The 24,839-nt window shown below is 40.9% G+C and overlaps 1 protein-coding gene across 2 annotated transcripts in view; it reads right to left on the minus strand.

The window, feature by feature from the left end:
- LOC121878579 (proline-rich protein 36-like) overlaps positions 1–21,766 on the minus strand; it is a 49,484-nt gene extending 27,718 nt beyond the window's left edge. For both annotated transcript variants that reach the window (XM_042384918.1, XM_042384917.1), the window contains exons 1-2: positions 21,406–21,766; positions 4,912–7,501 (exon numbers count right to left, since the gene is read on the minus strand). In XM_042384918.1, the coding sequence (XP_042240852.1) occupies positions 4,912–4,986 (75 nt within the window). In that variant the 5' untranslated portion in view covers positions 4,987–7,501; positions 21,406–21,766. The remainder of the gene's footprint in view (positions 1–4,911; positions 7,502–21,405) is intronic.
- Positions 21,767–24,839: the final 3,073 nt, after the last annotated feature.

Here is a 24,839-nt window from a genome sequence, read left to right on the forward strand (position 1 = left end):
ACTCCCACTATTCACGATACCCCCCAAAGCAGCGCCAAATTACCCAAACTCGCACTTAATTTAATTTAGGCCACGACAAAAATCTATATAACCCGGCGCCCTCTGGCTTAGGACGTCGATGCCAGACAGCAGAAGACACACAATACATAAAATCAACCGATAAAACACAATAGGTAACTCAGCCTGGATAGAAAAATACGACCCCTCTTGTTGGCAACATTTCCTCCACGTTTGACATTAAAAATGTATTTAATAATACCCGGCGCAGTTATATTAATTCGGTATCTAATAATATTAATTAAGGTGATAATTAAATAACATACAGATAAACACATTAAAAATATATATTAAATTAGGAGTGTTGCCATCCAGAGGGGGAGTATTATTTCCACGTTAAAAGTACCGTTTTTCAACACATTTGTGTCCTAATAATTGTTGTATTTTTTTCTATTTGCGTTTTTTTATTTCTTTGTCTGGTTTTCACCTTTTATTTACGTTTATCTATTTGTCAATCTCGTCGTTTGTCTGTCTATCTGAGTTGTTCGATAATGTTTATTTAATCATTATGTATATGTATTTGTCTTTCTGTCTGTCACTGTTTATCTTTCCTGCCCTCTCTCTCCTTCCTCCAAATCCTCTCTCATCCTCCCCTCTATCTTTAACTTCCCTCGTTCTTCTCCATTTCCTGCTTCTACCCCACCTTTCTCTTTTCTTCTCTTTCTTATCCCTCCTTCCTCCCCATCCTCTTTCCTCCTCCTTTACCCTTTCTCTGTCCCCATTCATCTCATACTCTCCTTTCCTTCTTCTCTCATTCCCTCTCCTCTCACCCTCCCCATCTCTTCCTGCTCCTCAACCTCTCCCACCCTCTTCCTTTCTCCCTCCCCTACCACTCTCTACCTTTCTCTCCCCACCCTCACTCTCTCCTCTTTCTCCTCCCCGCCCCTCTCACTTCACAAACACAAAGCAGCAACTCTTCCCCAACCCCATCCAACCCCGCCACTTGCACCATCACGCGACCACCACCACCATCACTCTTCCTGACGGCGCCCCAACTGAGGACAGATCCTTTGTTGGTAGTTAAATTTTACACGTGGCTGAAAGATTACTTAGAGAGCATTACACAAATACTATCACACACACTACTACCAGCCAGGGACTGATCGTGTACTGTCAACCCAATTTTACGCGAGTGAGTGATTCTTTACTGACCATTAAATGTGAACTTCCTGGCGTTGAGTACTGACACAGCACTGACAACCCAATTCTTTATGAGGGTTCACACACACACACACACACACACACACACACACACACACACACACACACACACACACACTACTACTACTACTACTACTACTTTGCTGTCACTCGGAATCGAGTATGACGATCATCCAGCTATGATACAATGATACGAGTTATTAAGGATGTCACCTAGGTTGGTGTGTGTGCGCGCATTCGACTCGTTCCTTTGTAATTTGACTAATAAGCAATGACGCGATCTATCGAACAGCAACACAATATCGTTCGCGCTTATAATGAAAAACATACAGTACGGATGTTATATATCTACACTTCTTTTTATAAATAATGAATACGATTAATGGTGGTATAATGATGTATTGAGAAAAAATACATGTGAAAATTTTTCAATAAAATAATAATAATAATAATAATAATAATAATAATAATAATAATAATAAATTTTCAGCAGTTCCATGTTACGTAAAAATTCACCAAAAAATTAAACGGCTTTATGTAACCCAAAATTGGAAGTAGAACAATTGGTGTTAGTAATGGTTACATAACTCGGATTTAGGCAGTTACTTAATAAATATGACATACAATATATTAAACAATTTAGCTGAGTTTTGTATTTGGACTCATTGAATGGATTTCGTTAGAGAGAGAGAGTGCTCGGGGATAATAGGGGGAGCAAGGTGGTGGTGGAGAGCCTGGCGGTGGTGGAGGGAACCAGGTTGTGGTGGTAGAGGGAGCATGGTGGCGGTGGAGGGAGCCTGGTGGTGGTGGAGGGAGCATAGTGGTGGTGGTGGTAGAGGGAGCATGGTGGTGGTGGAGGGAGCCTGGTGATGGTAGTGGAAGGAGCCTGGTGGTGGTGGTAGTGGAGGGAACCTGGTGGTGGTGGGAGGAGCCTGGTGGTGGTGGTGGAGGAGCCTGGTGGTGGTGATGGTGGGAGGGCCTGGTGGTGATGGTGGTGGAGGAGCCTGGTGGAGGAACATGGTGGTGGTGGTGGTGGTGGTGGAAGGAGCCAGGTGGTGGTGATGGAGATAGCATGGTGGTGGTGGTGGTAAAGGGAGCATGGTGGTGTTGCAGGAGTATGGTGGTGTTGGAGGGAGCATGGTGGTGGTGGGGTGGAGGAGGGGTGAGGGAGCAGGTGGTGGTGGAGGGAGCATGGTGGTGGTGGAGAAAGCATGGTGGTGGTGGAGAGAGCATGGTGGTGGAGGAGCACGGTGGTGGTGGAGGGAGCATGGTGGTGGTGGAGAGCATGGTGGTGGTGGAGGAGCATGGTGGTGATGGAGAGAGCATGGTGGTGGTGGAGGAGTATGGTGGTCTGGAGGCAGAACGTTATCTCGCCTTTAAGCTGAATATTGACTGTAAGTTCCGGCCGTACACACACTGAAGGTACACACACGAGATACACACATGAACGCATTCACACTAACGTACACTCATTGACGTAAATATATATACATAAGCATACTCACCGACGTACACACACACACACACACACACACACACACACACACACACACACACACACACACACACAACAGACAGACAGACAGACAGACACTAAGACGTCACCCTAGAGGAAACGAAGCCATATAGCCAACGAGGGAATGCACGAAATGTTTATTACGACCCCACCACCACTACTACTACGACCCCCACCACCACTACACACGACCCCACCACTACTACTATTATGACCCCCACCACCACAACTACTACGGCCCCACCACTACTACTACGACCCCACCACTACTACTACGACCCCCACCACTACTACTAAGACCCCCACCACCACTACTACTACGACCCCCACCCACCCTCAACTACTACGACCCCCACCACTAATACTACGACCCCACCACTACTACTACGACCCCATTCACTACCACCAGTACGACCCCACTCACCACCACTACTACGACCCCCATCCACTACCAATACTGCTTCCCCACCCACTACTACGACCCCACTCACCCCTAACCACTACTCTCACCACCACCCACCACTACCCTTACCACTACCCCCACCACTACCCCCTCACCACTCACCCTCACCCATTACCCCACTACCCCACCACTACCCCCCACCACCACCCTCACCACTACCCCCACCACTACCCCCTCACCACTACCCCCACCACTACACCACCCACCCACTACCCCTCACCACTACCCTCACCACTACACCCACCACTACCCTCACCACTACCCTCACCACTACCCCACCACTACACCCACCACTACCCTCACCACTACCCCACCACTACCCCTCACCACTACACCCCACCACTACCCTCACCACTACCTCACCACTACACCCACCACACTACACCCACCACTACCTCCCCCACCACTACCCTCACCACTACCTCACCACTACCCCCACCACTACACCCACCACTACCCTCACCACTACCCCTCACCACTACTCCACCACTACCCTCACCACTACCTCACCACTACACCCACCACTATACAGAAGTTAATAAAGTCGATGAATGAATTTGAACAACTGAGGAAATGCAGAAGGGTTAAGAAATGCTAACATAGGTGAAGAAAATAGGTAAAGAAAGGAGATATGAAGAAATGAATGTTAGCTGAGAGAGAGAGAGAGAGGGGGTGGGGGTTATACCGCTTTATTATTATTTGCTCGTTCTTCCCGCTGCATTATAGTGGGTAAAGCATTGAAAAAATGGTGCATTACTATCATTATGGTTTTAAAAGAAAGTCCATTTTGTGTGCTTGAATATTTGGCGAGTTTTCTACTGCTACTTCTGTATACAGTAATACACCATCCACTTCAGCCAAGATGGACATTAAATACGGTTATAAATCTTAAATCTACATAAACGATCTAGATACTGGGATCAGTAGTGACATAAGCAAGTTTGCGGATGACACCAAAATAGGGCGGCAGACTAATTCAGGGCAGGATGCATATGCACTACAGGATTTAAATAAACTGCTGCAGTGGTCAGAAAAATGGCAAATGAAATTCAACAACAGCAAGTGCAGCGTACTTAATATTGGAAGAACAAATACTGTCAATGTATACAGCCTTAACAACATCAACCTAGAGAAGTCGACTTGTGAAAGAAACCTAGGGGTACTTGTAAGCCCGGACCTACGGCCTAGAAAATAATGCGTTAATGTTCGAAATAAGGCAAACAGAGTATTAGGTTTTATATCTAAAAGTGTAAGTAATAAGAGTGCGGAGGTCATATTGCAACTATATCTTGCGCTAGTCAGGCCACACTGATTATGCTGTTCACTTCTGGTGCCCTTATTATAGAATGGATATCAATTCACTGGAGTCGGTGCAGCGAAGTGGGTGAAAAGCATTACTAAAGGAGATTATAGATAAAGTTCTTATAATATCCGAGCAGGATAGGACTCGTAGCAACGGATTTAAGTTGGATAAGTTTAGGTTTTGGAGGGAGATAGGAAGGAACTGGTTCACAAATAGGGTGGTAGACGAGTGGAACAAGCTTAGCAACTTTGTAGTAAGTGCTGGAATGCTAGAAAGTTTTAAAAGGAGGCTAGATAGATTCATGGATGATAGAAAGTGGTTGTAACTCTCGACAGATGCCATGCACAGGCCAACCGGCCTATTGCAGACCCTTATTTTCTTTTTCGTCTCATGATGGAGCGAGACACTTACCTGCTTCCCCCCGACGACAATGAGCAGAAGCAGCAGGAGGAGCGTGGTGAGTAGGGAGCCCAGGTCCACGTCCATCCTCCCTGCTGACGGTGGCGGGAGCTCCCCGCCTCAACTCCCAGTCTTCTGAGGTTCAAGGCAGGTTCAGTGCCCCATCGAGAACCCGGACGGTTTCACCCTAGAGAACACTAGTGGGTGTCGATGTGGTGGTGGTGATCTCGGGCGACACATCAACACTAGGGAGTCGAGGTAACGATCATAACAACACACTGGACAATGTTTTCTCACACTCGCATAGTTTAATTAACACCTCACTCTGCACAATATCACTGGCTTCATTACAACGTGTGGCAGTTTCACCTTCAGCTCATACAAAGCCTCAAGTTCCCTTCAATAGTTCAGAGGCTCTGGAATTACTGTCTAAGGTCACACTCCACATACAAACAATGGGTAAAGCCGTTTTGAGTTCACTTCCACATTCCTTTACTTCTCAAAACCATTTTATTCAATATGAACATTATAAACGTTCGCTCTGTTCCTCCCTTGTGATCACCCCTCCAGGAACTGTTCAAAATATTCACAGGAAACGAGCACCTTTATTTTGTTTAATAATATGGTAGTCAAGAAGCGTAACTCCACACTATAATAAATTAACACTTCAGGATATTTCAGTTTTCACCATCAGGAAGTTGGTGATTGTCTTTTTTTTCCGAGAGCAATAAATCTTGACCTTAGTATCACTGTCACAGGTTTTGACGGGTCCTTCCCTTCAACGTCTTGCGACTCTCTTCACTGTACCGACACTTTGTTCACCGCCTTGGGACGTAGCTAGTTTTATGTGGACAAGAGATGGACCCCTCCTTCCTTCGGGTCAGCACCCCAACTCTCTCAACCTCCTTTCGATTCTCACCACACTAACACGAGCACAGAATGTTTTTTCCACAGAATAGATCAGTTCAGTAAGACTTAAAACAGGATGTCCTTATGTATATAGATATATATTTATATATATGTATATAAATCTAAAGGCTCTCATGTGAGGAATACCGTTTAAAAGGATTGATGAAGGCCGCTCGAGTTCTCTCGTTTAACAGATACATTATCTACATTAGGTTATACACTGTTCGTAAATGGAAGCACAAAAATCACAAGAGTTGTAGTGTTGGTGGAAGTATGTCTGGCTTGCCTCCACTGAGTGTCACAAGATGTCCGGCTAGCCTCCACGAAGTGTCACAAAGTGTCCGGCTAGCCTCCACGAAGTGTCACAAGGTGTTCGGTTTGCCTCGACGGAATGTCACAAGGTGTCCAGCTAACCTTTATAGTGTTACAAGATGTCCAGCTTACCTCAGAAGTGTCACAAGATGTCCGGCTTGCCTCAGCAATGTCACTGGGTGTCCGATTTGTCTTAGTGGACCGTCACAAGGTTTCACTTTTGCCTGAATAAAGTCATAACGTGTCCAGCTGGCCTTAATAATGTCAAAATGTGCCCGGCTGGCTTTCCCATAGCATTAGTAGTAAAATTTGCATAAAATATTGAGCTTCTTCAGATACCCTAAAACCTGCGGAGGAGTTGACCCATAAGCGTGTGCCGGCAGTGGCTGATGAAGTCTTGGTCGACCTCTTCTACACCTGAGAGACCCTCTGGTGAGGTTGTGTCGTGACCACGGTCTTCTGCGACCTTAGTACACCCGGGATAAGTCTTTCTTAAGCCCTGGGCCATTTAGCTCAAATTGAAGGTGAAATTTTCTGGGATCAACAATACTGAATATAAGCCGAACTTGTGGTGAAAATAACATAAACTCCCAAAACTTGATGTTGTGAGACGTGCAATTAATCTGTGGTGATGACAACTTTTGGCGAGATGTTATTGCTATTATGAGAGATGCTGAGCGGTTGAACTGGAGTATGTCACGAGGGTTGAGAGGAAAAAGGCAACAAGAAGGTGACCTCACAGAAGACTTTCTTGACTCCTCTAACTCGCGTCCTCACAAAAGATAGCTTCAGGTCCAGGCAGAACTATCGCGAATCCTCTAAACCGAAGTTCACTAAGCTGAGGATAAGGAGATAAAGAGAGGGAGGTGAAGAAGAACTGTGAATGTATTGACTGAAGAAGTATATAGGGTGACCACCGCACCAGAGATGAGCTAAGGTCAAACAGAAGATGACCTTGTACTACCAGGTTCTGGTGAAACTCTAGAGAGTGGGGGTCTCTTCTCCCTGAAAGAATCTCTTGAGGAACTGTCTCTTGGCCATCTAGTCAAAGCACGGTCACTCATCCAGCCCATTGTCTCTTCGATCTAGATTTCCCTTTTTTTTTTCTTTTCAATTCTCGTACGTCGAAGAAATAAATAATGTCTTTTTCTCGACACTCACAACACGGTCAGCAAACACTCGAGGTCTACTGATCAAAACACTGACCAACACTCTAAAATCTCAAACTGTATCATCGGCGCAGTATAAATACCATCACACCAGCCTACACTTCCAACACACTGCCTGTCTGTTGTGATGGCAAAGATTGTGTGGGGTCGCCTTTACTTCCAGCTTCTGTGCTATCCTGGGGACATAATATCCAGCACTCTTCTTAACAAATCTGCAAAAACAAGAAGAGAAAGATAAACACCACTTGAAGATATCTTAAATGTTACAGCTTAGTAGACAATGATGGCCAAACTTACATCCCAGAGACAAATATAGTACACACAACCCCACTACTCCCCCCCCTAACTACGGTCCCCCGCCCCCACCAACACCCCCCCTAACTATGGTCCCCCGCCCCCACCACTACCCACACTACCACTATCCCCCTAACTATGGTCCCCCGCCCCACCCTCACTACCACCCCTACCCCCTTAACTATGCCCCCGCCCTACCCCACTACCACCACCCACAGAAAAAAGAAAACTACAAAACAAAGACTTTCTACAGGACTCAGGCCATGATGAGTGTACTGGCGTGTCCTCTGGCCTCACGTTCTCTGCAGGGTACGTTTCTGTGCGTGTGCGTGTGTGTGTGTGTGTGTTTTGTGTTCATGCATACATTCGTCTCTGTCATTGTATACATGTGAGTAAGGATGTATATCCGTGTGTAAGATTGTATATACGTGTGTAGGATGTGTAATAGTAACTGCCTCTTCACCTTTCTTCCTTCCATCCTACCCCCTCCCCTTCCCAGCAGCTGACTCAGTTGAATCAATGGTTCCCCCCCCCCGCCTTGCTCTCTACTATCACCCTTTCTCCCTTTCTTTCTCCTTTCACTAACTTTCTTTCACCTCTTTCTGCTTCTTTGTATCTCTGTCTCTCTTCTTTCACCCACTTTCTTTTCTTCATTTTTTCATCTCTTACTTCTTTGTCTATTTCGTCTCAAACTTTCTTTCTCCGAATTTCTCATTCCTTCCACCTACTTTATTTTCCTATCTTCCTTCATCCTCTTGCTTTTTTCTTGTTCTCTCTTTCACTTTCTTCACCCTTCTTTCTTTCCGCTATACAGTACATATAATCAGTGATAAAATGGACCCCAGTCTTACGCAAACCTAACCCAACCCAACTTAACCAATTTCAACCTAATCCAACCAAACCTATTCCAACCCAACCGGACCGAACCCAACCCAACCATGCCCAACCCAATCTGACAGAACTTAACCTATTCCAACCAACCTACACTAAACAAACCCAACTAAACTAAACCTAACCAAACTTAAACTATCTCAACCTAACATTTCCTAACCTAACCTAACCAAACTTAAACTATCTCAACTTAACCTAACCTAACTTAAACTATCTCAACTTAACCTAACCTAACCAAGACTCACGATACACACAGACATGGGGGAGAAAACCCTTTAAAAACACTAGGCCTTCATTATATACATAGTGTATGATAGTTAAGGTGTTATAAGCTTGATATAACTATAGTAATATACATGGTGTATAAAAACTATGTAAGTCACTTATAAACAATAGAGGAACTGGTAAACACCTATATAAACACTACCAAAGGCGGGTAATAAACAAATAGTAAATAGTTATAAATAGTAAGAAATAGTAATAATGGCGTAATATTATAGGTAAGATTATTATTAACGATACTTACCAACCACTGCACGTACACAGTGTAATGGTAACAACACTTACAAACACGACCTACCACTCATCCACCTGCTAGTCACCCACCTGCCAGTCACTCACCTACCACTCACCCACCCGCCAGTCACCCGCCTACCATTCATCCACCTGCCAGCACCCACCTACCAGTCACCCATCCGTCAGTCACCCACCTGCCAGTCACTCACCCACCCGCCAGTCACCCACCTACCACTCACCCACCTACCACTCACCCACCTGCCAGCACCACCTGCCAGTCACTCACCAACTTAACAGAGCTCAGGGGAGGTCACGACCCGTACCCTTGACCCGTGACCTTCCTGACGGCCAACACCTGCAGTATTTATCACCCTGGTAAAGGTGGGGGATTATCACACCATCAGCTCATGTTTGTTTGTTTGGTGTGTATGTGTGTGTTTTTTGTGTGTATGTGTGTGTTTTGTTTTTGTGTGTACGTGTGTGTTGTATCAGCATGTACATCTCATTTGTGTATATATGTATAACTATTGAATGTATTCTTGTACGTGTTTATATGCGTGTGGATGTGGATGTGCGTGTACATTTGCAAACGTTGTACTTAAATATAGGCTAAGTGTGCGTGTGTGTGTGTAGATACCATCCACCTCAGACGCAAACATAACACCAATCACAAGCTTTTCACATACGACACAGATGGCCACTTTCCCCTCCTAACACCCTAAGACATTCTCCTGGTCTTCACTTAACTAATAAACTTACCCACTTACGATAGATCTCATCAACCAAAATACAAGTGAATATAAGATGTAACTCACTAAAAACAAATTGTAAGTATATAAAGTAAAAGTATTTAAATTCTTATCATTATAACTATTAATAAAGTAATTACCCTTATTTATATATTTACTGTTTTCTTCCCTGTGTTTATATTCTTGTTGAGAATATCATCATTACTTATTATTACGATGATTATTATTATTATTATTATTATTATTATTATTATATTATTAATCATAATTGTAGTTAGGTTTATCATTATCCATATATGTGTAATTCTCAAGCTGTTATCACTATTATTTCGAAATATTGTTAATACAAAAATCCTTACTACTTTCCTGTCAAAATTTGTAAATGAAATAACTTCAATAACAAGAAATTACTCCAATAACAATAACCACAACAAGAAATTACTTCAATAACCATAACAAGAAATTACTTCAATAACAATAACCACAATAACAAGAAATTACTTCAATAACCATAACAAGAAATTACTTCAATAACAATAACCACAATAACAAGTAGCTCCAATAACAATAACCACAATAACAAGAAATAACTCCAAAAACAATAACCAGAACAATAAATAACTCCAATAACAATAACCACAATAGCAATAAATAACTCCAATAACAATAACCAGACCAATAAATAACTCAAATAAAAATAACTCCAATAACAATAACCACAACAAAAAATAACTCCAATAACAATAACCACAAGAACAATAAATAGCTCCAATAACCACAACAGCAATCAAAACAATAACAACAATAGTACGGTAATACAATAATCACAACACGTAAAATTCCACTTTGCTTTCGAATACTTAAGCGGTGACTCACTCAGGAGATCAATACGACTTTTCAACAAGGAGAACGGTCAAGTGGGCCCCAGTCCTAATGGGCCCCAATTCTTACGTGCCCGGGTTCTACTGAATCTCAATCTTAATGGATTCTAATCGTATTCTTGGCCTCGGTTCTAATAGATTTCAATACTAATGGTTTTCAGACTTTATGGGAGTTCGTGCTAATCGGCTCTGATTTCAACAATTAGGTTGGGGTCTACTGAATACCCTGTACTATAGGCTAATCATATTAGACCTTAGTCCTAGTGTTTACGTTACCTTTTTCCTGAGGCACGATATATTACGTCTAAAATGTTACTGAATACTTGGAGAAATAGAAACAAAAAAACATTGATACAGTTATGAATAATATAGTATTGTAGTAACATTTCGTATTACACATAAAATAAACACTAAATAAATGAGTAAGTGTACGGATATATCGATAGATAAATAAATCACACCAACAATAACAAGAAAAAAGAAAAAGAAAACGGGAGAAAATGAAACTGCCAAGAAAAAATCCAACAAACAGACACACGGACACAATAATATTAATTACGAAGGGCTAAAGAAAAGAAAATGACAAAGAACAAAGACGAATTAAAAAATATATATATAAATATAATGGAGACACAGACACACAAAGAACGATATAAAAATTACTGTATTATTGTTTGTATAGTAGAGGGCTGCTGGTTGGCTGGGTTTGTTTACATGATTGCAGCGTCGTCGGTTACAACACAAAACACCATGATCAATACTCCCCAGTTCCCGCGTTTTCTATTTATAGCCTAGGCGGTGTGTGTGTGTGTGTCCTTGGGTGCATGTATATAGGCATAAACTAGTCTGTAACCATAATTGAGTAAAAATGCTCGTTTATATTTAGGTATAATATAAACATATAAACCATACTCCAGTCTATACACACAGTATTTACAAACACACTGAGGTAGCACATACAGGTGACAGAAGCCCATACACAGTTATACGCCGCCACGTACCGTAACAAGCCAAGCGTATAATTATATAGCCAGAGCAACACAGCTGGAGAGAGAGAGTCAACATCATCACACTCATTCGCTCTCCCCCAAACTCTCTTTCATCCCCTCTCTCGCCCTCCCTTCATCTCTTTCCCTAGTACTCGCCTGTCTCGCCTTTTCCCTCCCTCTATCGCTTTCCTCCCCTGCTCTCTCTCACTCACTCTCCCTCTTCTTTCTCCCTTCTCTCTTCAAATCCTCCACCCCCTTCTTTTCCATCTCTGCCTCCCATCCTCCCTCTATTCTTTCTTTCTTTTCAGCATCCCCTTCAATCTCTCTCTCCTTCTCTCTATTCCTATCTATCTCTCATTTCACTTCCTTTCCTTGTCTCCCCTTAGTATCATTCTTGACCGACATTCTTCTTTTTCTCTCCCTACCTCCTTCCTTTCACCCATTCTCTATCTGTTACCGCACTCCCCCAACCCTTCTCTCTTTCCTTTCTATCTCCATTTCCCTCTTATCTTCCTCAACCCTCTCACCTCTTCCATTCCTCTTGCTCACACTTTGTTTTCTCTCCCCCTCACTCCCCTCCTTTATCTCTCTCTCCAATTCCCTCCCTTCCTTCTCTCCTGTCCTCCACAATAGCAGCCTGCTGGGTTATAAAGGCTGCCTTGGCCAGCACTAAGTCGTAACTCCCTCCACCGTGTCCATTTAAAGAGGGGAAAATGGTGATGATGGTATATAGATAGATAGATAGATAGAGAGAGAGAGAGAGAGAGAGAGAGAGAGAGAGAGAGTTCCTATTTATACACGAACCAACGTACAAATTAATAATCAAATCAGCATCCAAATAATTAGCCAATTTTTAATCCCCCAAAGGTACACACACACACAAATCACTTTCAACTAGATAACTACACATACACACACTTTCAATTATACATTCAGAAGCACACATTCTTTTTCAATCAGACAGAGTCACTCGCAAAAGACATACATTCACACATACTGTATATTCACAATGATATGGGGACACATCCACATAATTTCAAAGGCACACGCACAAACGAATACACACAAAACACACATTAGTAATGGCGTACAAACAATTTTTACAATTAAATATACAGTACATTCGCAATGACATACACCAATAAATATTGAGACACACACACACACTCAGCAGGCCATGGAGCAAGTTCCCTCACCAACAATATGATGGTGCGTTGGGGGTTTATGTGGTCATAAAAAGGTAAGCGTCTGCAGCCTCGGTAATATAAGTGTTGGGCCTCGCTGCTCCTCCGCCACCGACAACAACCACCAGTGTCACGTCTCTTTATAATTCATGACGCACCGCCACTCGGGATAAACAAATGCGCATCGCGTCGCCTCTAATTCATCAGCGCTGCAGCGTAGAGAATTAGACTAATTATACTGCATCCAAGTTGGTTTTTAATTTTACAGTACAGTTGTTACTCATTAGATATTTTACAGCTTGTTCAGATTTCATTCTTATGAATTGTTTACTGTGCATATGGAGCAGTGTTAAGATAGAAAAATTAAGAACATTAAAATTCAATAAAACCGATTTACAATAATAATTAGAAAAAAAAATCGTATTTTAAAGCTTAAATCAACCAGATTTCCCTGGCTTTCAATTTTCAGAATACATAATATAGTACAGGGCGTTCAAGAACTGTGACTCCAGGTCCCCAACTTTCTAAGCTAGACTCGTGGGACTGTTGAGCGCAAAGGACCCAGGGAAATCTTAACCCAGGGTCCCAGATTGCAGAATGATAGGTTATTAAATACCCATTACAGTATATAAAGGGTAACTTTAGGCTAAAAGCATTTATTGTCACAATATTTAAAACATATACAGTATTTACTTTTTTAAAACGTTATGCTTAATAAGACCAATCTAATAAATAGAGAAATGCGGGTCGGTCTTCTAAGATGGTTTTTGGATGTCCACCTTGTTTCAGTGATAACAGCAGCACAAGTGTCAATTATTCTGATGCATAAGATTTATTTTTATCAGACTGCAATTGTAAATGTGACGGTCATTTTCTTTCACGGTCAACAACTGTACATCATCATCTGTCGATTCTTTTGTTATTTAGTACATGTGTACTGCAGACCTACTAGGGAGGGATGCAGTGACGTCTGGTTTCCATGGTAACGGAGGACGTTCACCATCTTTTTGTCGGTAAATACAATGTTTCTCTATATGAAGCTGACCGACGCGATTGTGTAGCTTTAATATATGTTCCTCTCCTACACACCATGGCGTTACCAACACACGGTGAATATGATTGGTGACACTCAATCACGCTGACAGTGTCTGGCTCCCTCAGAACGACTCATTTACGAAAATAAACTTAAATTAATCGGCAGTAAAATGATACACATCAGTCTCTCACGCCATGCTATGATGACAAGGGCCGTCTTCAACACACACATGGTCGTTGTGGAGCGTCTCGTGTCGACACAAAGTCCTTACACTGTTGCCACCATGAAAATAACACAGGACTTGATGACTTTAACCAGTGAGTCTATAGTTGGTACAGGACAGAGGACCACTGTATGATAATTTTTTAGTCATTACTGAGGTAAGTCTCTTCGATAGCCATGGATACTTCACAGCATGGAGGCGAGCGAGAAGTTTAAGTGAAGGACAGGACATTAAAATAAGCGGTTGACAGGTTAAGTGATTCCTGGGGGACGACGATGACACACACACACACACACACACAGTTCCTACTTTACCTTCTTATCCCTGGTTCTTGGTGGTGGAAGTGTTATATTATCTGCCCATGTCTTCCTCCCTGTTCTTTACTGATCAGCCATGACAGTCCTTTAAAGTTATATAATATATCGCCTTGTTTTTTCACCATTGACGTAACTATTACAAGAGTAAACAAGAGACCCTCCTAAAGTGATGGTGACGTTCAGTAACAACAGGTGATTTCCTTAAATTTGAGGGATATAAAACAGGTCTTCACTTCTCGGGTCCACCTCCTCATTCAGACCAATTCAGGATCAGCACCATCCATCACACTCGGTGGTAATAACCTCCGCCTCTCACCTAAATTTCACCCAAATTCGTCAGTATTGTGCAACTTTACACCCAGTGACCACTGCTTCGTGTTGACTGTGTTCCTTACCAGGCGGCCTCCTGTATAATGGCCACACAACCAGGTCTTCTATAGTTTTCTGATGTAGGCTACATTATAGATGTGCTGGGAAGGGGCACAGTGCATGTACTTGAATTTTACCATTGTGATGGGACGTTTATATAAATTTATTTGTATTCTTGCCGCAGAAGTACCAAGATTAACTAAACCAAATCACACCCTGTCAGTTGTGGTTCACGAGAACCCAACCACACCCCATCCGTTGTGGTACACGAGAATTCAACCACACCCTGTCAGTTGTGGTTCACGAGAACCCAACCACACCCCGTCCGTTGTGGTACACGAGAATTCAACCACACCCTGTCCGTTGTGGTACACGAGAACCCAACCACACCTCGTCCGTTGTGGTACACGAGAACCCAACCACACCCCGTCCGTTGTGGTACACGAGAATCCAACCACACCCCGTCTGTTGTGGTACACGAGAACCCAACCACACCCCGTCCGTTGTGGTACACGAGAACCCAACCACACCCCGTCCGTTGTGGTACACGAGTACCCAACCACACCCCGTCCGTTGTGGTACACGAGAACCCAACCACACCCCGTCCGTTGTGGTACACGAGAACCCAACCACACCCCGTCCGTTGTGGTACACGAAGGTTCATACGATGCAAATTCCTGACAAGTGAAGAAATAATAAAACACCTCACTGGCTATCTTAATCTAACACACTAAAGATCCCCGTCACATTACACAGCAGCAAAACCCTACCTTAAATAAATACCTTCACTTAGCACTAGTTTGTTGACTCAATTAACGTTCAGAAATCTTTGGTAAGATTCTGTAAGTTAATTTTGTCGCCTAAGTTAACGCACTAAGGTAAGCTATCTAGTTAAGGTGAAGTCTCGGTGTGTGTTAATTTGATGTTATTTTTTCTTTCTTCGAAGTTTGTGTTTTAGATATAGTAAAGGCAACCAGTTAAATGCATTCTTATACCTTAACTTAGTGGCCTATTTAACTTACGAGCCTTTCAAAGTCTGGTACAGTACCTGTGTTATAAGCCTAACCAGTCGAAATAGCTAATCACATTTCAATTTATCTTTCACTCTATTTTTTCTTTTACAAAAATTTAGTTACAAAAGGTTGTGTTTTAGTAAGAACTCATTTTGTACTGATGTGTCTACTCTCACTGAGTCTATCTACTCCCTTTGTATCTACTCCCACTGTGTCTATCTACTGGTATATCTGTCTACTGCCTCTGTATCTACAATCTATTACCAAATCTGTCTAATGCCTCTGTAGCTACAAACTACTGTAAGCTTCAACTACCCATAATAAATACTGTATTCACGTAATATACAGTATTGTACCGTCCAAAACTCAAGGTAACGTCTCGACGCATTTCATGACTGACGTCACCATCCTGTGTTTACAAATGACTTGGTGATCCCGGGCCTTAAGTAATCTCATTTAGAAGGGTGGGAAGAGATATTTATGAGCCACCCAATACTCCCAAAGTTTGGCCCAAATTATGATTAGTCATTGGTGAGATACAGCGCTTTTGAGAGAGAGAGAGAGAGAGAACAGGGCTGCATAACTCTCTATCCAGTATACGTGATATGAATAAATATATTACATTGGTGAAAACTCCAAGAGAAAACAAATCATTATCATGCCTGCGGAGTCATACATTTAGTCCATATTTTTTCCACATGCGATTTTTTTTTCACTTTGGGTTAATTATGGTTTCGTTTGGTTAAATTTGTATAATCTAACAGACATGCAGGTATATATGATTTATTTATTTATTTTGATGTACTAAAAGCTCAATGAGCTGGTGTCGGAGCCGTGAAACAATGGTATTCACTCCACTTCCCTGAATGGCTTCCATGATGGTGGTCGGCAGGAAGTAAGTCGCTTAGTCACGTCTCTGCGACTTATACAAAACCATCACTAATGTACGTCTGGATTTAGCAGTGATGAGCCACCGAGTATCGCCAAACTTTGATCCATATCTCCTACAAGCACACAAGGGATAACAGTCAATTTACTGACTATGAAACTAACAAGTGTCAAAAATTCACGTATGGAGATCACGAGATATGAAAACACTCACGAAAACCGACTACGAGATGGGTCGGTGAAACTGGGTAGCTTTTGCTTAAATATATCCATGAAAACCACAGCAGACAGAAGCTTGTGGACGGATACGGGGGATGAGGTGACCTTCATCCAGCGATAGGCAGACAGGCTGAGACACACACACACACACACACACACACACACACACACATCACCATCATCATCCGAATAAAATATTAACTGAGACGTGAATGTGCCCTCTTCAGGTCCAAGTAAAATGTCACTGCATTGGGCTGACCTTTCCAGCTGTTAAAAACACGTACAGAATCTTCTTGAACAGGTTTCAATTTTCACATGTTCCTACTTTAAATAATAATCCTCACTGCCAACAGGGACTTACATTTAACTGGCAAAAAAGACACACAACTGACTGGCAACAACAACACACAACTAACTGAAAACAACGACACACAACTAACTGGCAACAACGTCACACAACTAACTGGCAACATCGACACACAACTAACTGGCAACAACACACAACTAACTGGCAACATCGACACACAACTAACTGGCAACGTCACACAACTAACTGGCAACATCGACACACAACTAACTGGCAACAACGTCACACAACTAACTGGCAACAACGTCACACAACTAACTGGCAACAACGTCACACAACTAACTGACAAACTCGACACCCAACTAACTGACAACATCGACACTGGCTCACTTTGGCTACACCATAAGACACCAGCAGCTAGGAACGGATTCTCTTGTAATTATTAACATTTACTTCTTCAATACTTAACGCCCAGAGTATTCAAGGGGTTAAATCATTGTACTCTAGAGGTTGTCATTGTACTCAAGGGGTTAAATTGTACTCTAGAGTTGTCATTGTACTCAGGGGGGTTAAATCATTGAACTCAAGAGGTTGTTATTTTACTCAAGGGGTAAGTCAATGTACTCAAGGGGTTAAATCACTGTACTCAGGGGGTTAAATTGTACTCATGGGGTTAAATCATTGTATTCTAGAAGTTGTCATTGTATTCAAGGTGTTAAGCCATTGTACTCAAGGGATTAAATCATTGTACTCTCTAGAGGTTGTCATTGTTCTCAAGGGGTTAAGCCAATGTACTCAAGGGATTAAATCATTGTACTCTCTAGAGGTTGTCATTGTACTCAAGGGTTTAAGTCACTGTACTCAAGGGTTTAAATCACTGTACTCAAGGGCTTAAGTCAATGTACTCCAGTGGTTAAGTCACTGTACTCCAGTGGTTAAGTCACTGTACTCAAGGGGTTAAGTCACTGTATGCAAGGGATTAAGTCACTGTACTCCAGTGGTTGTCACTGTACTCAAGGGTTAAGTCACTGTACTCCAGGGGTTGTCACTGTACTCCAGGGGTTAGGTCACTGTACTCCAGGGGTTAAGTCACTGTACTCCCAAGGTTAATCATTGTACTCAAGGGGTTAAGTCACTGTACTCTAGGGATTAAGTCACTGTAATCCAGTGGTTGTCACTGTACTCAAGGGTTAAGTCACTGTACCCCAGGGGTTGTCACTATATTCTAGGGGTTAAGTCATTGTACTCCAGGGGTTGTCACTATACTCCAGGGGTTGTCATTGTACTCCAGGGGTTAAGTTACTGAACTCCAGGGGTAAAATCACTGTACTCCAAGGGTTGTCACTATACTCTAGGGGTTAAGTCACTGTACTCCAAGGGTTGTCACTATACTCTAGGGGTTAAGTCACTGTACTCCAAGGGTTGTCACTATACTCCAGGGGTTAAGTCACTGTACTCCAGGGGTTGTCACTATACTCCAGGGGTTAAGTCATTGTACGCCAGGGGTCAAGTCATTGTACTCTCCGTTAAACTAATCATAGTCAACATAAACAAACAGGTACAGTATATATATACAGCCCATTATACAGTGTACTCCTGAACAACTGCTAATAATTAATTATTCACTGGTCATTTATTTCACTAGTGGCAAATAGGGGTTAAAAATATCTATAAAAATATGTTAAAATTCAAAATTGGGAGGTTTGGTTAGGTTAGGTTAAAATTCAAAATTGGAGGGTTAGGTTAGTTTAACATTCAAAATTGGAGGGAATTAAACCGTCTGTTAGCCTAAGGGGCGGATCTAAGAGAGGTTGGCAGGGAAGGATTTTAGAGCCAGACAAGAACATTGACGGAACAGAAATTAAAACCTCTTCTGTATTTTATCATTTTGTATTTCATTTTTCCATTTCATAGATGTATTTTTCACTTTTTATTTATTCTTAAAAAATATCCAATCGGAATTAATACAATGTTGGATTTACCAAATTTATAACGGTTTGTCTTTAGTAGTGTGTGTGTGGGGGGGAGGGGGTGGATTCTTGCCCTCCTGTTTCAGAATACGAGATGGGGAGGAGGGATAACGTAGGAAGGAAAAGATGATAAAAGGGTGGAGGGAAATAACGAAGGAAGGGAGATCATATATTTTTTGATAAAAGGAGACACATGTGTTGAGGAATTACGAGGGGGAAGAGGAAGTGATGAACGAGGAAGGAAAATAACGAATAAAAATGATGGAAGGTAAGGGAAAGGACGGGAGGGGAAAATAATGAAGGGAAGGATGGAAATAAAACAAAATATTGAAGGAAAAGAAAACAATGGAAGAGGAAAATAACAAAATAATGAGACGTGGGATGGAAGGAGAGGAAGAAAAAAGACAGAAGGAAAAATATAGAGGGGCGAAAAATAATGAAAGGGAAAGGATGCGAAAGAAATAAAATAAAGGATAGGAAAATGGTGGGAAAGAAGGGAAACACGGATAAAAAAAGAATGGAAAGAACGGAATGAATGAATAAAGGTTGAGGGATAATAACAGGAGAAAGAAGAGAAAGGCGAGAATGAATGGAAGTGAAAATGAAAGGAGACAGAAGAGGTGAAAATGACAAGTAGGAGAAAGGGTGAAATTGAATGGGAATGAAGAAGGAGTAGATAGTGCTAAAAGGAAAGAGCTTTGAAAGAAAGGGAGGGGAGAGATAGAAAATGAAAGATAATGAGTGGGAGAAGGTAAATCATCAGAAAGGGAGAAATGGAACACAGCAGAGATAACGGACGTGGAAATAATAATGGAAGGTTAATAAAGGAATAGTTAAATAAGGGTGAATAAAAAAAATATATAGAGAAGGAAGAATGATGGTATGATGAAGGAAAGGGGTTGATTAAGTGATTGATTGTGGTAATTACATCCCTGGCGACTGAAATTCTGAAGGAAGGGGATTGAAGAGACAAAATGATGGGAAGAATGAAACGAAATAACTATAGAAAACGGAAAAAACAAAGGAGAAACGGAAAAGAATCAAAGAAAGGTAAGAAATAATAAACAAAATAAAATAATCAAAGAAAAAGTAACACCATTCACGGAAAAAGAGAAGTAATCAAGGAAAGGTGAAGAAGTAATAAAAGAAATGGAATCAAATCAATGAAGGAGAAGTAAAATCAAGGAAGAAAGGAAAATCAAGGAAAAGAAAAGAAATAAACAAGTGAAAAAATAGTAAAGGCAAATACAAAAAAATCAAGGACCGGAGAAGAAACAATGGAAAAGTTAAAAATAATAAAGGAAAAATGAAAAAAAAATAATGAAGGCGAAAAAAATAATGAAGAAAAAGGAAAACAAAAATAATAAAGGTAGTGAAAAATTAATTAAGGAACGGTGATAAAATAATTAAGGAAAAGCGAGAAAAAATCAGGTAGGATGAAAAAAAAATATATCTATCGAGCAACAACGAGCCTAATAACATTTACGGTTTACTCTCATTCCTATGTCTAATTGCATTGCGACATCAATAATTCACCTTTGGTTATAAAAAATAATGATCTTAACATCATTATCTCACAACACTAGCATGTACCTATAATTATAATAATAATCTTTGGGCATAATTTAACAGTTCAAAATAATTGCAATAGTAAGCTAACATTAGATGTTATGTGTATATAAAATGTAACAATACTTTTCTTGGTATTGCTTGTATGTGGAAGACCGCGTGCTCTCTCTCTCTCTATATATATATATATATATATATATATATATATATATATATATATATATATATATATATATATATATATATATATATATTATATATATATAGTAATAATTGCAGTTTGAAAATGTTACAGTAATATACATTAAACAAAATAGTAATGACAAAGGCCATACAACAAATGCAAATTTTATACAGGAAGTAAAAATATTAATTCTTCTAATCCCTACTGTACAGTATATCAGGTTAGACTACATTACGGTCGTATTTCCAGTGTGTACCCAGCTTCAGCCTCACTAACATGTAAATAATATACAGTATAGCTGTACAGTATTTTAAAGTCACTTCAAAATTTCGAGTGCAAATATCCTCTTTAATTGAAGACAAATTTAAAGACAAGAGTTATATGAACGTGTACATGATTACAATAATCATTCTTAAGCTGACAACACAGACAGAAATACGATACAGCTGCAAGACGCTACTACAGCTTTAAGACTAAAAGTAGGTTAGGCCACTTTTTTCCCTCCTAAAATGTTTACCTGATTCTGTGCGTTGCCATCTACTTCAATCTTGCATTGTGCTGATTCTTCATCTAACAAGAGAGCTGTAAATACATTTTTCAATTCATTGGGTTTTCACACTATTACTTCATTTGACAATTTTGCAGCAGTTTTCCACCATCAGCACAACACTTGTGACTGACTCACTCCCAAAATGCCACCCTCCGCCTTTGCCGTTGTGGGTCTCGGGTGCTGACCCCTGCTCCTTCAGCACTCTGACTATGCCACAGTCTATCCGGGTCACATTTTGCCACCTCATCTATCAGGCACGTCCACCATTGTCCCAAGTGAGCGAGGGCGCGGCGGAGGAGTCCCAGCTACACTTGCACTCCTCACAGAAGCCGAGCCCGCACTGACCCTCCACACGCGCCACTCCTCTCTCTTCCTCACCACCACCAGCTGATGGCCGCTCCAAAATAATTTTCCAGGATGAAGAGTATCATTCCCGGACACGTTCGAAATGATTGAATATTCCAAGGATTTACCTCACGATATTAATTTCATCATAAGCCATTGCAATATAAGTTCTTCCAAACCAACAAACTAATTCAGCTAATGGTTGTTCCAGCGAATAATCTCCCAATAAAACTAAAATTCTTCACTTACCGAAAATTCCAATAACTTACTCAACGATATTTAATCAGGCTTATAATAATGAAATTGTATTTCTACCTCACCAGCCCTCTAATCTAGCTGATGGTGGCTCTCACGTTTTTTTTTTCTCCTCAGGACGAAGACAAGCAATATCTCACACGATCAAAGAAGATGAATATTCCAAGAACTAACTAGAGATATTTAATCAGGACTCAGGCCAACATGAATTTGGTTCCGGTCCAGCCGAAGGCCTGATATTTTCCCTAGGATGGAAACTTCAATTTGCGCCTGTTACAAAAACTAGACTTATAGCAGGTGTTAAAATTGCCTGGTGTTAAAATTTTATTAAGATCACTTACATTCTCTCTACCTATAATACTCTATACATGTACCAATATAACATCTAAGAAATCTATTGCCAATTTAAACTTCCCATTTTCGCTTGGTCAATATTATTGATAGTATCGAAAGTTTAAGCTAATATTAACTTGAATGTTGGCATTTCCAATATGTTAATGTACCGTTAACTTGAACTAAGATAATCTAATTGCCTATGAACTTGAACTCTGAAATCAGTTTAAGTACTGCAAGTTATTGTTATACGTAAATTAGTTAAATTAAAGTTTACAATTCACCTCAAACTCTAATCCATTTTTCGTTATCTAATCTAATTGAGATTTTATTTCATTTTATTAAATTCTGTCTTGTAAAATAATGTGAAATCTAATTTTGTTCAATCCTGCGAGGGCATCCTTGTTCACCCCCACCTCCCACAAGAAGTCTAATGGCATAATATTGGGAGATCAAAGAGCCAGGAGATGGGTCCATCTCATCAAATCCATCTGCTGGGGAAATTCTTGTCAAGGAAGTTATGTACAATCAAACTCCAATGTACTAGAACCTGCAAAATAACAAATACAGGTACACCTATAGTTACAACTCTTCCAACTGGTAGACCATGTAGACTTACATAGTGTATCAGTTGGCTGTGCTACGGTTCACTTATGGTGCATATGTTGAGATGCACTGAAGAACATATAAAACTCAATTTGAAAAAAATAAGAAATAAATTATTCTATCTCTTTTAGTTTTGTTGTATTGGGTGAGGTCTTTCTCTAATGTCATGTGAGTAAACAATACAGGTATGTTACAATATAGAGGGGCCAGTACCATGCCCTTGATGTACCCATCACTTCTGTAGTTCCTTCTTGTGCTGACACTTACCCATTGGTATTTAATCATTCGTTCATCTCGTCTTTTTTGCACTCACTCAATGGCAAGGGCAGATCCAGGGGGAGGGCCTGACTCCTCCTTTTCACCAGAAATTCCAATACACTTTCTTTAATGCAGTACAGTATTGTACTTAGGCATTTTGGTATAGTAAAAAGTAATTTCAATTGACCTCAGAATATCTCCTAATATCAAATGCACATGGCTTCAAAATGTGAAAATGACCATAATTTTTTTTTTTTTACGGGGAATAGCCCACCCAGGCACAAGTCAACGACCCACAACAGGGCCTAGTGGGCGAAAAAATAAGAGTAAAAGAAATTAAAAATAGAAAAGAAAAAGAATACAATAATCCACACCACAAAGATGCTGGAAACCAGCTTTTTAAAGTGAGACAGATTGTATGAGTGTGGAAACAGAAGGCAGAGCATTCCACAGTTTGGCTGTGTGAGAAAAGAAGGATGTACTATAACAGGTTATTCCAGTGTGACTGACATCCACAGAGAAATGGTGGGCTCCGCAGGCAAGAAAAGTGATACAAGCTCACAGCCTTAACGGTGGTACACAGGATGCCAAATCCACCGAACATTGTCCATTATTGTACCGGTAAAAGAGAGAGTGAAGAAACATTGTGGCGAAGAGAAAGGGAAGAAAGATTATCAACTAAAGGAGGAGAGTTAATAAGACGAAATGCTTTTGATTCAAACCTACCTAACAGTTGGACAGAAGAGCCACCCCAAATATGAGAGCAATACTCCAAGTTAGGACGAATGAATCCCTTATAAACTTGAAGCAACTGCTCAGGAGTGAAGTAGCTACAGCATCTGTACAGCTTTCGGGAGGCAACTTTAGCAATGTTGTGGATGTGTGGCTTCCATGACACATTAGTGGATACGGTGAGGCCTAGCATATCTTATTTTTGAATTTGGCAGAATGATTGCACCCTGAAATGTGATTGGTGGGAGATCATCTGATTTGGAAAGTGTAATTGGTAAATACTGTGTTTTATTAATATTGAATTTAACCAAGTTTGCCATGTCCCCCCCCCCCTCCCCCTTGATATTCCTGGATCTGCCCCTGAATGGTCGGTCATGTGGTCCCAAGTAAAAGAACAAACACAATCTCTCTCTTTTCAGTGATAAAACCTTGATAGAGCAGATCACAGTAATATCACCAGGGGCTTTCCAGGAGTGCTAAGAGTCTCTCGGGGTGGAGAGAGAAAAAAAAAAATCTAGTAGTAGTTTGTCATGTTGATATAAAGTGCACTATATCAAATCAAGTATAAAAACAATCTTACTGTAAAAATGCTATACCTGGGTGGCTTGACCTTCAATAAACTCCACTGTACCTGTAGTACTTTACTTATAAGAGACAAAATACATACTGACCTACCTATGGAGACGGTGTTGTCAAAAAATCTTACCCCATTCCTAAATGACTAGTTTGAATGGGAGCATCAAACTCTTTAGAGAAAATTAAAGTGAATAAGAACTTCCAAACTGCTTGAATGCTTCACAACTATTCATAGGTAAATTGATTTTCTTCAATCACTAATATGTACAGAAAGCAACTTAACACAGAAATCAATA

Source organism: Homarus americanus, unplaced genomic scaffold (assembly GCF_018991925.1).
Source record: "Homarus americanus isolate GMGI-L3 unplaced genomic scaffold, GMGI_Hamer_2.0 scaffold55743, whole genome shotgun sequence".
Classification (NCBI taxonomy): Eukaryota; Metazoa; Arthropoda; class Malacostraca; order Decapoda; family Nephropidae; genus Homarus; species Homarus americanus.